Here is a 13043-nt window from a genome sequence, read left to right as displayed (position 1 = left end):
TTCTTCTACAGTCTCTTACAGTACGTCTTCGACTGACATGCACAATTTCATTGACGTTGCTGACATGAGCGTTGTTGGTAGATGTCGAAGGGCATCTTGAATGAGGGTCATCTTTAACTTCCATCCAGCCATTTTTAAACCATGTGAACCATTCATAACACTGAGTATGGCTTAATCACTCATCACCATAGGCTTCCTGCATCATTTGGTGTGTCTCTGTAAAGATTTTCTCGTGTTTCACGCAAAACTTAATGCAGATGTGTTGCTCTTCTAACTCTGTGATCTTGCAATTTGCAAACAGTGTGACACAACATTGTACTCAGTGCAGTACTGAACAATAACTAACAGACATACAACAGTGAAACTTCTGGCAGTTACACATTAAGCACAGTGGTGCGCAGGGATGCCAAACGCGTTTCGCTCTCACACACCATAGGTGTGAAATTACGAATGTCATGGAATTTTTTGAACAGACCTTGTATATTTGCATTGAATAGAGCTTCTTTTAAGTTTTCAAAGTCATTTGACTTTGATTGGTCCATATCCAAGGGGTAATTCTCTATAACAAGTTTAACAGGGCATCACTGTTCAGCAAATGGTCAGAAATAAATTTCTAGAGAATGACACTAAGCCCAGATAGACTTTGAGTAGTTTTTTTTTATGAGGCAGAGGGAAAATGTTTGACTACATCTAGTTGCCCTATATCTGGCAAAATACCTTGGAGTGATATGATGTGTCCTACGAATTTGACCTTTCCCTTCCCAAATTCAGACTTCTTTAAATTCGCTATTTTGAGAATCGCTATGGTACTTGTCCCAAAAGTCACAAATGCTCTTCACTGGTAGGCTTTGCTATTAGCAAGTCATTCACATAGATAGTGATTTTATTAAGTAGTTCTGGACATAAATTTTTGTCTAATTTATAAATGAAGACACCTGCTCTTACGTTTAAGCCGAGAAGCAGGACACAAAATGCATAGCTTCTGCCCCCATGTATAAAGGCTGTGAACTTCTTACTATCTTCATGGAGAGTAGACAGGCAGAAAGAACTGCCTGCTACTGCCGTTGCATTGTTTGGCTGCATACGGATATTCTCCTTGTTTACTTGTGCAACTGGTATTGACACTGGCAGTGACTGTTGCATTTTATACTCCCCTTCATCTCCACCTGAAGGACTCGTAGTAAATGGTGGATAGGTATTGCAGCTCTCTAATCTGCCAGACTGCACGTGATTGGTAGCGATTAGTGGCTCCTTTGTGATATCAGTACCACTAGTTAAACTGTTCCACAATTTTTCTTCCACTGCTTTTAAACCTGATTCAATCCTGCCAATTAGTTCATTTTCCTTCTCCTTGACTATGTCTTCAATCCCTTCTACATAAATCTTATACTCTTGCACTACCTTCTGTGATAGTGTTGTACCCTTATCTAGTAATCCTGATGCAGCTCTCACCATTAAGTTCTTTATGCCCTTACCAATTCTTTCTTGTGTTTCTGTTATGAACTTATTGCTCAGTTTTAAGTTACTAATTTCTACAGAAGTTCCTGTACTTCCTCAGGCAAATCTTTACATATAGTTTGCAACTCAGTAATAGTATCTTGCATCTCCTTTACACTTATATTAATTCCTAATTGAGTCCCCTGCATTTTAATCTGTGTATTTCTCACGTTTTCTAGCTTACCTGCCATTTCCTCCTGTGCCTTGTCAATATACAAGACATTTTTACCGAGCTTATCTATTTCCTGAGACAAATCTGTCAATAACTCCACTTTTAATTGTTTTTCTATTTTGGTCAACTTACATGTTAAATCGTTTGCTAGGTCAGAGCACAACTTTTTCCTTAGTTTATCAAATTATTGCATTTGTTCATTTGAAAGTTCTTCAGATTTTTGTGTCACATGATTCCTAAAATCATTAAATGTTTGTGTTTGATGTTTTGAAGAATCTTTGACTTTTTGTGCAACATTATTTTTGTGCTTGTTCATTCCAAATTCATTATAAGTTTTCATCATCACTTGGATAAGTTGTATCAATGTTGGGGTATCATTTTGAACACCTACTAAGTCATATCTGATTACATTCAGGTCCACTTCAGCCAATACAGAAATTTTAGATCTACTAGAATCTGTGCTCATGTGAAAAAATGCTTGTCAGTGGTATTTGTGAATTTATTTCGTCTATCATAAGTAAAGTCATGTCATTACTCACAAGATTGCCATCCTCAATCATAGTTCAGCTTAAATAATAATTGGAGTTTTCGTCTGACATGTTCATGCTCTCTTGTGCTTGTACATTAATCACTGAATTGGCACAACAGTTTTATCTGCTGTATCCCTTTCTGTCCTTGTGATTTACTAATTGCAAATTTTGAAATGAATATCCCTTTCTTAATTACTCTGAGAAGATTTTTCTGAAATATCTTGTGACATGTTGCAAACATATATTGCAACTCTTTGTTGTGGCACTTACATTTATTCAGAATTATTAACCAAAAAATGATTTTTAATAAATAGATTGTTTTACTGCAATTTAAAATGCTCCACTTTTTAGGATGGGAAGGAATAGGTACTTCTACTATTAGATATGAGTGAGGCACTACCAACAACTTTCCTAACTTCTTGATGAGTTTTAAAATTTTTTTTCTCGTAGTTTCCACACAGATTTTATTGTCCATCCATGCATATCCTTCTTTTGTGATTTTTCCTCTCTTTCTCTTGGCAATATTATTCATTTCATGCAACGAAGAAAACAAAAGATTATCAATACAATGGAAAATTTTTATAATATGTTATATATATTTTAATTACTTCAGTTATCTATACCAGGCATTGTCCTTTTTTATGATTACCAGTTATACTGGTATTTAAGTACTGGCACTGTAAGGAAGTGCAAATAATGTGGATTATTTCAAAGTGGGCGGCTGGCGGATCCTTTCACCACCACCAGTTCATGCATCTAACTTCGCACCTCCACAGTCTCTCACTACAATTACCACTGTAACAGTCTAAATTGATTCATATATTAACTCTCCTTTGACCAGAGTGATATTTACCTCTTCTTTCTTGAAGAAAAAGAAGCACTGTCCATCTCCACGACGAAGAATGCAGTATGGTGAAATCATAAATAATGTTGCTGTTATACAGGGAGATCACAGGCTGTGGTGTACCCAGGTATCATTTTCAGGATGAAGCAATTTAGGATTGAAAGAAACTCCTAAATTTCCAGATGTATTGTAAAAACTTTTATACGAATATATGTATTGTTATCTGACATACATGCAATACGTTCACCCAAAATCACGGGTGGGAAGAAACAAATAGTTGAAGAGTGAAAAATAAATCGGGTTAAGGAAACACTAGAACATAGATACATGTTCATCTTTCTTTTCATACATATCTCTTTTTGGCATGGGCAAGTTTATATTGCATCTTTGCTCCGCACAGTGTTCTGATACTAATTAAATGAGATATAGTTTGTAGCTAAACCAAAATAAGATCTTATGAATGGTGGGCTCCAGAGGTCAAACATGACCTCTGCTTAAGACAGTATTACTACTCAGGGCACATATTCATTGAAAGCACCAATGGTGGCTGGTAATCAGTTGAAATCGATTTGCAAAAGTGAATAAATAAAACATGATTTTGCGACTGGTTGATGCTTATTTGGTAATTTTAAAATAAGATTTATCACATGTTGCACCTGCAACTTGTGTAGTATAATGTGTACAGGCTCTCCAATGATCATGTGCATTGTTCTAATGCCATTGGAATATATCAGTGGAAAGAGCAGAGTTAAGGACAACTTCTATTTTTGTAATCCCATCTGGCATCGATTTCTTTAATTATAACTATAATTTTGTATTTGTCTCATGAATTGCACACTTTTATGACTGTTTCTAGCAATAGTGTTCTGTTATTGTGCTTATTTGTTCATTATATGTTGTTTTATTGCCATGAGTTATTTTAACAATTTCTCTATTCAGTTTAACAGAACTTGACTACCTTGCTGTTGTGACCACATAAATATGGGTTGAAGGCATCACCCTTCAGGTGTGTAATATAAATGATTTATTGCTGAAACACTGGAAAGTCCAGGTTGGATAACAACAGTTATAAAAAGGACAGGTTGCTACTCTCAATAAAGATTACACATGGAATTGCAGATAGGCAAACTAAAAGTCTTTAGACACAGAGCTTTTGGTCAAAGCATGCTTCAGAAAAGAAAAGGAAGGAAAACACACACACATTCACACAAGCAGGCACACTTAAAACACACATGACCACTATCTATCTCTGGTTGCTCTAGCCAGACTGCAGCTGCTGCATTGAATGAAAGCAGCAGTCAAGAATGGGGCATGGAAGGGAAGGGATGTCAGAGTAGGGGTGGATGGAGAAAAAGAGCATTGTCTGGTTGAAGCGAGCAGGGATGAGAAGATGGCAAGACAAGACTGCCTGGCATGGTGTTGAGAGGCTGTGAGGATGTGGGCAGGGACGGTGAGGGCTGGGGGAGGGGGGGTAAAAAAAGGAGAGGAAGAAAGATTGGTGGGCACACTGCCAGAGAGCAGTGTGCAATGAGGGTGAGGGGACGTGAATTGGGAGGAGGTGGTGGGACGGAGGTGGCCATGTCATATACCAGTTTTGCAAGCATTGCACAGCTTTTTGTATTGGTATGGCTACTAACCAGCTATTCACCAGAATGAATGGCCACCACAAAACCATGGCCAAGAGCAAAGCAGACCACCCCGTGGCGCAACATGCAGCTGAACATAACATGTTTGATTTCAATGGCTGCTTCACAACCCGGGCCATCTGGATTCTCCCCTCCACCACAAGTTTTTCTGAACTGCACAGATTGGAGTCATCCATACAACACATTCTTCAGTCCAGAAATTATCCCGGCCCCAAATTTACAATAACCTAATATCCCCACACCCTCTACCCAACTGTTTCCGTCTCTTCTGTCCTATCACCTCCTTCCAATTCATGTTCCCTCATCCTCATTACACACTGCTCTGTGGCAATGCGTCCACCAGTCTTTACCCCTCTCTGCTCCTCTCTTTTGCTGCATCTCATTTCCCCTCCCCCCGCCCACCACAGCATCCTGAAACTGCACCAGGCAGCCTTGCCATGCTGTCTTCTAGTCCCTGTCCGCTCTGCGAGACAGTGGTCTTCTCTCTCTCCCACCCGTACACTGCTATCCCTCCCCTTCCCTGCCACACTCACAACTGTCGCTTTCATTCAATGCAGCAGTTACAATCTGGCTAGTGGATGGAGATAGTGGTTGTGTGTGCGTTAAGTGTGCCTGCTTGTGTGAATGTGTGCATGTTTTCTTTTTCTTTTTTCTGAATAAGGCTTTCGCTGTGCCTGTCTGCAACTCAACAAGTCATCTTTATGATGAGTAGCAATATTTCCTTTTCACAGTTCATTTATTATTTGTTTATTAGCTGCATTAAAACAATAAACAGCATCATGTTTCATGATTGTGCCATTTTATACTTTCGTTATTTAAATCATTTTAATTTCAAACATCATTCTGTTCGATACTCAGGATGATCTAATCAAATAGTTGACTTGGTGCCTTCTGCACATTAATATATTTTCAGTTTTCTTTTGTTAATTAAATAGATGAAATGTTACTTAGAGGACATAATCAGTGGTTCTAATGAACTCAAAATAAATTTTACTTACAATACTTCCGTCCTCCCTGTACAGTTAAAAGAAACTGCTGCATTTCAAAATTCTGTTTTCTCATTTCAATCTGCTCTATCATCAGGTTGGCAATCAACTGGTGCCATCCTGGTGATTAGAAGGAGGAGGAGAAGATTAGTGTTTAACATCCCATTGACAATGAGGCCATTAGAGACACAGCAAAAGCTCTAATGGGGAAGGAAACCAGCCATACCCTTTCAAAGAAACCATCCCATCATATGCCTGAAGTGATTAGGGAAATCACGGAACCCCTAAATCAAGATGACCAGACACAGGTTCGAACTATTTTCCTCCCAAATGTGAGTCCAGTGTGCTAACCACTATGCAACCTTGCTTGGTCCCTGGTGATTACTTGGTCATCTTATAGATGTTGGACATTGAATGTTGTCATCTTGAAAAGACCAACTACAGTGCGTTTTCTATTACAAATCACACTGGATCCGCTACCTCCTCTAATAAACTGAACGTCAGTCATTCACTTCCTTTATTAATTAAAAAAAGATCTGTAAACATGTATTCTTCAGTTTCACACTGTGTTCTAATCCTTGTCATCCAAATGTTTCTTTTGCTTGTACTTCTATAACTGTCTCTGTTGCCACAGTCTTAGTCCTGTGTTGCCAACTGAAGGCTTCAGGCAATGCTGTAACAATTGCGCTCACACTTCAGGAATTGCAATGTTAAATGAAATTTTTTAAAAAATATTGTTACCCCTAGATTTAAGGCCTCATTGAGGTTATCAAAATAACACAAGGTGAATTCTTTCAGGGAGAGGGGAGGAGGTATACAATGTGCCCTTATGCCCAATCACAAAAAATTTTTATTGTTAAATTATACAAAGAGGTATGGGTATGGGAAGGGGAGGCTGGCTAAGCTTATAGGTGACAGTGTAGTGGGTGGTGGTGGTGGTGGTGGTGGTGGTGTCACTCATGGAAAAATTCCTGTTGTAGTTGGTGTTAGAGCTGCACCTTCTCTGGATTGAAGTCAGCTGATAGGTATACCTGCTTAAAGGAAGTCCCTCTAACTAAGGGCTCACCTTCAGAGGACGTCATGTTTCCAAGTAGAGAAGGAATTAGCATATTTTATCTAAATATAAGAGGTATTAGAGATAAAGTTAGTGAACTGCTTATAGATGTAGACTCTGAAATTATTGGTATATCAGAGCACCACTTAAATAATTTGACAATTCAGAGGCTTCCTTTACCAGGCTACAGATTAGCTGGCTGTTTCTCAAGGAGTTTCTTACGGGGTGGGGTAGTGGCTATGTACATAAAAAACAGTATTCCATTTGAGCCCATAGACGTATCACAACACTGCACTGAACAGATATTTGAATTTTGTGCAGCAGTTGTTGAATTTAGTGAAACTAAACTTCTAATTATTGTTGTTTATAGGTCTCCTAACTCCGACTTCAGAGCATTTCTGCTCAAGCTAGAGAGGGTTCTTGATTCACTTTTTAGGAAGTACCAGAAACTACTTATATGTGGTGATGTCAATATAAATTTTGTGTATGATGGTGCAAGGAAAAGGATGTTGATAAATCTCCTAAATTCATATGATTTGATGCAGATTGTGTTTTTTCCAACTAGGGTGCAGGGGAACAGTAGCACAGCCATAGACAATATTTTTATTCATTCTTCATTACTAGATGGGCGTTCTGTTAGTAAAAGCATGAATGGCCTTTCAGACTATGATGCACAAATTTTAACACTAAAAGGCTTTTGCACTCAAACCAATGTCATATTTAATTACAAACTATGTAGGAAAGTTAATCCAACAGCAATAGAGAGTTTTTTAAACCCTGTCATGGAACAAGAGTGGCAGGACGTTTATAGTGCCGATAACATAGATGATAAATACAATGCTTTCCTTAACACATTTCTCATGCTCTTTGAGAGTTGCTTTCCATTAGAACATTCTAAACAGGGTACTAGCAGTAATGGGTAGCCTGGGTGGCTGACTCGTGGGATAAAGATATCGTGTAGAACAAAGTGGGAAGTATATCAAAATGTTAGAAGTAGTCACAATCAAGCTACAGTTGCCCATTACAAGCAGTACTGTAAGGTGCTTAAAAATGTTATTAGGAAGGCAAAAAGTATGTGGTATGCAAATAGAATAGCTAATTCACAGGATAAAATTAAAACCATATGGTCAGTTGCGAAGGAAGTGTCTGGTTAGCAGCACAAGGTTGACAATATAAAGTCAGTTCCCAGTAATAATATTTCTGTTACTGATAAATCAGATATATGTACAGTATTTAAAAATCATTTTCTGAGCATTGCTGGTGAATTAAATAAAAATTTAGTTTCTACAGGAAATCATATAACTTTCTTGGCAATTGCCTTTCCGAGACTGATGTCTGAAATACTCCTCTGTGATACAGACAAGAGGGAGATTGAGTCAATAATTAAATCACTGAAGATTAAGGACTCTCATGGTTATGATGGAGTGTCTAGCAGAATATTAAAGTACTGTGCTGCACTTGTTAGCCCTGTATTTAGCATTATTTGTAATTATTCCTTTGGGAATGGTCAGTTTCCTGAATGATTAAAGTACTCAGCCATAAAGCCACTTCATAAAAAGGGAGAAAGGGATGACTTAGAAAATTTTAGACCTATTTATATTCCATCAAGGTTTGCAAAAGTTATTGAAAAGGCTGTGTATGTAAGGATAATTGATTATTTTATATCACACAATTTGCTTTCAAATGTACAGTTCGGCTTTGGATGTCGTTTAACTGAAAATGCTATATTCTCTTTTCTCTGTGAGGTACTGGATGGGCTCAACAAAAGCTCCCAAATGCTTGGCATATTTTTTGATTTAACTAAGGCATTTGATTGTGTTGATCACAAAATATTGCTCCAGAAGTTGGACCATTACAGAATACGGGTAACTCTAAAATATTTCTGTTTGCTGATGACACTAGCTTGGTAGTACAGGATGTTGTGTGCAACATTGGTTGCTCAGTTTCAAATAGTGCAGTACATGACCTAAGTTCATGTCTTGTAGAAAATAAAGTAACGCTAAATCACAGTAAGACTCAGTTTTTACAGTTTCTAACATACAATTCAACAAAACCTGACGTTTTAATTTCACAGAATGGGTATATGATTAGTGAAACTGAACAGTTCAAATTTCTAGGTGTTCAGATACATAGTAAGCTGTCGTGGAAAGCCCACATTCGGGATATTGTTCAGAGACTTAATACTGACATTTTTACTATTCAAACGGTATCAGAAGTGAGTGATCGTTCGACACGAAAATTAGTCTACTTTGCTTATTTTCATTCACTTATGTCATATGGTATTATATTTTGGGGTAACTCTTCCCATTCTAAAAGGATATTTTTGGCTTAGAAACGGGCGGTTCAGGCAATAAGTGGTGTGAGTTCACAATCCTCTTGTTGACTTCTGTTCAAGAGTCTGGGTATTTTGACATTGGCCTCTCTATATCCATATTCCTTATTGTCATTTCTTGTTACCAATATTAGTTTATTCCCAAGAATAAGCTGCTTTCACTTGATTAATACTCGTCAGAAATCACACCTGCATTTGGATTGGACTTCCTGAACTCTTGTCCAAAAAGGTGAGCCGTATACTGCTACATCCATTTTCAACAAGCTGGCACTCAAATTCAAAAATCTTAGCAGTAATCCACTTGCTTTTAAATTGAAACTGGAGAGTTTCCTCATGGGTCACTCCTTCTATTCTGTCGAGGAGTTCCTTGAAAAATTAAGCTGATTCTTATTGTATTGCTGATAGTGTTTACTTAAACTTATGGACTGACTTTTTTCAGGTTCATGAACATTTGTTTTTATCTGTTATTGCTTCTATGTTGTAATTTCATGTACTGACATGTTCCATGACCTTGGAGATTTGGTCCTACGGAACTTGACGTGTAAATAAAAATAAATAAAAGAAAGTCACCTTCTCATCTATCATCTTTCCACTAATGCAGCAAAAGTCAATCATTTCATTTAAATAGTCAGAATCCCTGTCACAAAAGTCACCCTGCAAATTAGATCATGACACACAGTCACTAACTTGTGAGACTGGGGGTATCATGGCTGCCACTGAGAGACATCTCTCTCTTCTGTTCCAAGCTGCTGCCTAGAACAGATGCTAAACAGCTTAGTCTTCTTCACCTTTGAATTTCCCTTCTCCTCTTGAAGCTACCTTCTCTCATCCTGCTGGTAGTTTGTACAATGCAATTCCCCTTATCAGTTAAATGCTTTTTTCTCTGAGCATGACAGTATATTAATTACAAGTCCAAACTGCTTTCCAATCTTCACTACACCCCTGAGTGGGTCTATACTGAAGTATGCATTGCTCATTTTTAGTCTACCATTATGAATTCTGGCTTACAGTTTGTAAGAGGCAACAAATGAATATAATCTTTGTAGTTATTTCAAACAGTTTTTCACTTTTGATATCAATATAATAGAGGGAAACATGCCACGTGGGAAAAATTATATATAAAAACAAAGATGAGGTGACTTACCGAACGAAAGCGCTGGCAGGTCGATAGACACACAAACAAACACAAACATACACACAAAATTCAAGCTTTCGCAACAAACTGTTGCCTCATCAGGAAAGAGGGAAGGAGAGGGGAAGACGAAAGGAAGTGGGTTTTAAGGGAGAGGGTAAGGAGTCATTCCAATCCCGGGAGCGGAAAGACTTACCTTAGGGGGAAAAAAGGACAGGTATACACTCGCACTCACGCACATATCCATCCACACATACAGACACAAGCAGACATATTTAAAAGACCTCATCTTTTAAATATGTCTGCTTGTGTCTGTATGTGTGGATGGATATGTGCGTGAGTGCGAGTGTATACCTGTCCTTTTTTCCCCCTAAGGTAAGTCTTTCCGCTCCCGGGATTGGAATGACTCCTTACCCTCTCCCTTAAAACCCACTTCCTTTCGTCTTCCCCTCTCCTTCCCTCTTTCCTGATGAGGCAACAGTTTGTTGCGAAAGCTTGATTTTTGTGTGTATGTTTGTGTGTCTATCGACCTGCCAGCGCTTTCGTTCGGTAAGTCACCTCATCTTTGTTTTTATATATAGTTTTTCACTTTTTCTGCATATGTATCACTTTGACTTTTTTCCCATTTTTTGGTCTAATTTTCTGTTTCCAACCTGTATTACAAAAGAGTAACAGTCAATCACCTACCATAATTATACCACCTACACTTTTTATATCATTTTGTGAATTCTCAATACTTTCACCATGATCAGGATTATGTCATTTCTATTTTCAAAAACTGGCACAGAACACTACGAACATAGCATAATGTGTTATAAACTAAGTCTCCCATTCATTGATTCTATTAGTTTTGACCTCTTTGTTGATGATATGTTGCCAAATTCTGTCTTGAAACACTTTTTCAGAATGCTTCTATTTGAAAAATAGACTTACTATATAGTATTTGAAGGTACTCCAAAAGTTTTCATTTAGATTTAAATAAATAGACTGAAAATGTCTTTACCTGTCTTGAAGCGGTGTACAGAAACTGCACTTCTCAGTTCAATATGCTCAAAATAAAATTATTTCCAGAACCTCTTTTTTTCCTTTGGCAAGAGCACAGGTACAGAGTGGCAATTTTATGTACTGTTTTATGCATTTTTTATCTACTGATCAGCAAGTCACATAAATCAGTCATGGTATGTAATTAATTAATTTTCAACACTTCTCTCATGTTTTATGCTGTATTTTAGAACTTACTGATTAAGGTATTTAGCCGTGTGTGTGTGTGTGTGCGGATTTTTTTTTGGGGGGGGGGGGGGGGGGGGGGGTGGCATGTGTGCATGCTAGTTCGCATGACGTAGTGTACACGTTATGTTTTATGGACATTTTATAGTTGCTTTAACCACATGCATGTCACATAAATTTTTATATGTTTTGACCACCTAAAACACCTCATCATCATCATTATTAAGATTTTAAAGAATCTGTCTACAAATACAGTCAAATGGAGATACAAAAAACATATTTTTCCCAGATAATGGAAGAGACACTGATGAACAAAAACTGACAGTAATGCTAGCTTTTGCAACTAGAGCCTCTACAAAGAGCAAAGGAGGAAAGGAAATATTGCAGAAAATGGAACTGTTCAAAGACTAAGCAGGAAATTTGTCAAGCATCCAGAAACTATGAAGGTGTTCTCCAGTTCCAAATGCTAGAATCTGTAGTCTTCGGTAAGAAGTTTTCTTTTTCTAGTTTTGTATAAAAACAGGTACTTTTTGAAGAATCCTGTCTTTATAAATCTTCTATACAAACAAACTCATACAGACACTTACATGTTCCAGAACATAAACTGGATAAGAAATATTCTACGCTGTTATGTGTGTTTATGTGTCATGCATCAATCACCTGCAGATGAGTGACAGCTTTCTTCATTTTTGTTCATTGCTCCCATCCTATAATTTCCATTATCATAATATAGAAAGTATCATTTACTGTATGTAATAATTGCCCTGCCAGGACTATATTCTTTAACTTTTATAAATCTCTTCTATTACCGAAATTATCTTACAAACAAACCTCACCTCATTTTTTAATCCTTACCTCATTTTCTATATCACGGACATGAATTAATGATTTCTCTTCTGTTTTGAGCATCTCATCTAATAGATAGTACAATGTAAGGTTTTTTGGCTCTGGTGCACCGGGGTCATACTGTAAATAAAAATAACACTTTATTTTGTGCACAAAAATGTTGAAAGACATTGTAAAAGATCATGTTTACCTCAACAAAACATATGTTTTGACCTTGCAGTATTCTCACATTACAGAACAGGATTAATATGGGACACAATGATAAAGAAAAAAAACTTCTGATGTAATTTTCTTCTGTGGAACATAAATATTCATGTGGCCCGTATTTAGATGCAAAAAGTATTCATCAGGGAAAAGAAAATAATTAGAATATGTCTGGAGTTCACATGTATGCACTTTCAGTCATATGTTTAAGCAGTTGGAAACATTAACGAGTGCCTTCCAGTAAATATGTTAACCAATAACATTTGTTGTCAACAATTCATTGTGGTTCAATAGCAAAGGATTCAACTTTTACAAGCTTTCAGAGCCAGTGGCTACTTTTTCTGGCAGAAGAGTTGAAGGGGAAGAAAAAGTAGTGAAGAAAATGGACTGATGAGGTTCAGGAAAAGGTTAGAGTTCAGAAAAGTCACCTAGAATCCTGGGTCAGGGAAGACTTACTGTACAGGATGAGAAGGAAAGATTGATTGTTGGGGACTGCACCAAGCAAGATTTGAAAACTTGAGAGCTTCGAGGTCAAGAAAGGGTAATATGCAAGACAGAGACTACTGCTAAAAC

At 37.4% G+C, this 13043-nt stretch overlaps 1 protein-coding gene across 1 annotated transcript in view; it reads right to left on the bottom strand.

Annotated features, from left to right (window-relative positions):
* The window catches only part of LOC124613834 (dynein regulatory complex subunit 7), a 346600-nt gene that overhangs the window by 42765 nt on the left and 290792 nt on the right, over positions 1–13043 (bottom strand). Inside the window, exon 10 of the mRNA XM_047142556.1 lies at positions 12276–12386. Coding sequence (XP_046998512.1) covers positions 12276–12386 — 111 coding nt within the window. The remainder of the gene's footprint in view (positions 1–12275; positions 12387–13043) is intronic.

Source organism: Schistocerca americana, chromosome 4 (genome assembly GCF_021461395.2).
Source record: "Schistocerca americana isolate TAMUIC-IGC-003095 chromosome 4, iqSchAmer2.1, whole genome shotgun sequence".
Classification (NCBI taxonomy): domain Eukaryota; kingdom Metazoa; phylum Arthropoda; class Insecta; order Orthoptera; family Acrididae; genus Schistocerca; species Schistocerca americana.
This window is presented reverse-complemented; position numbering and strand designations above follow the sequence as displayed.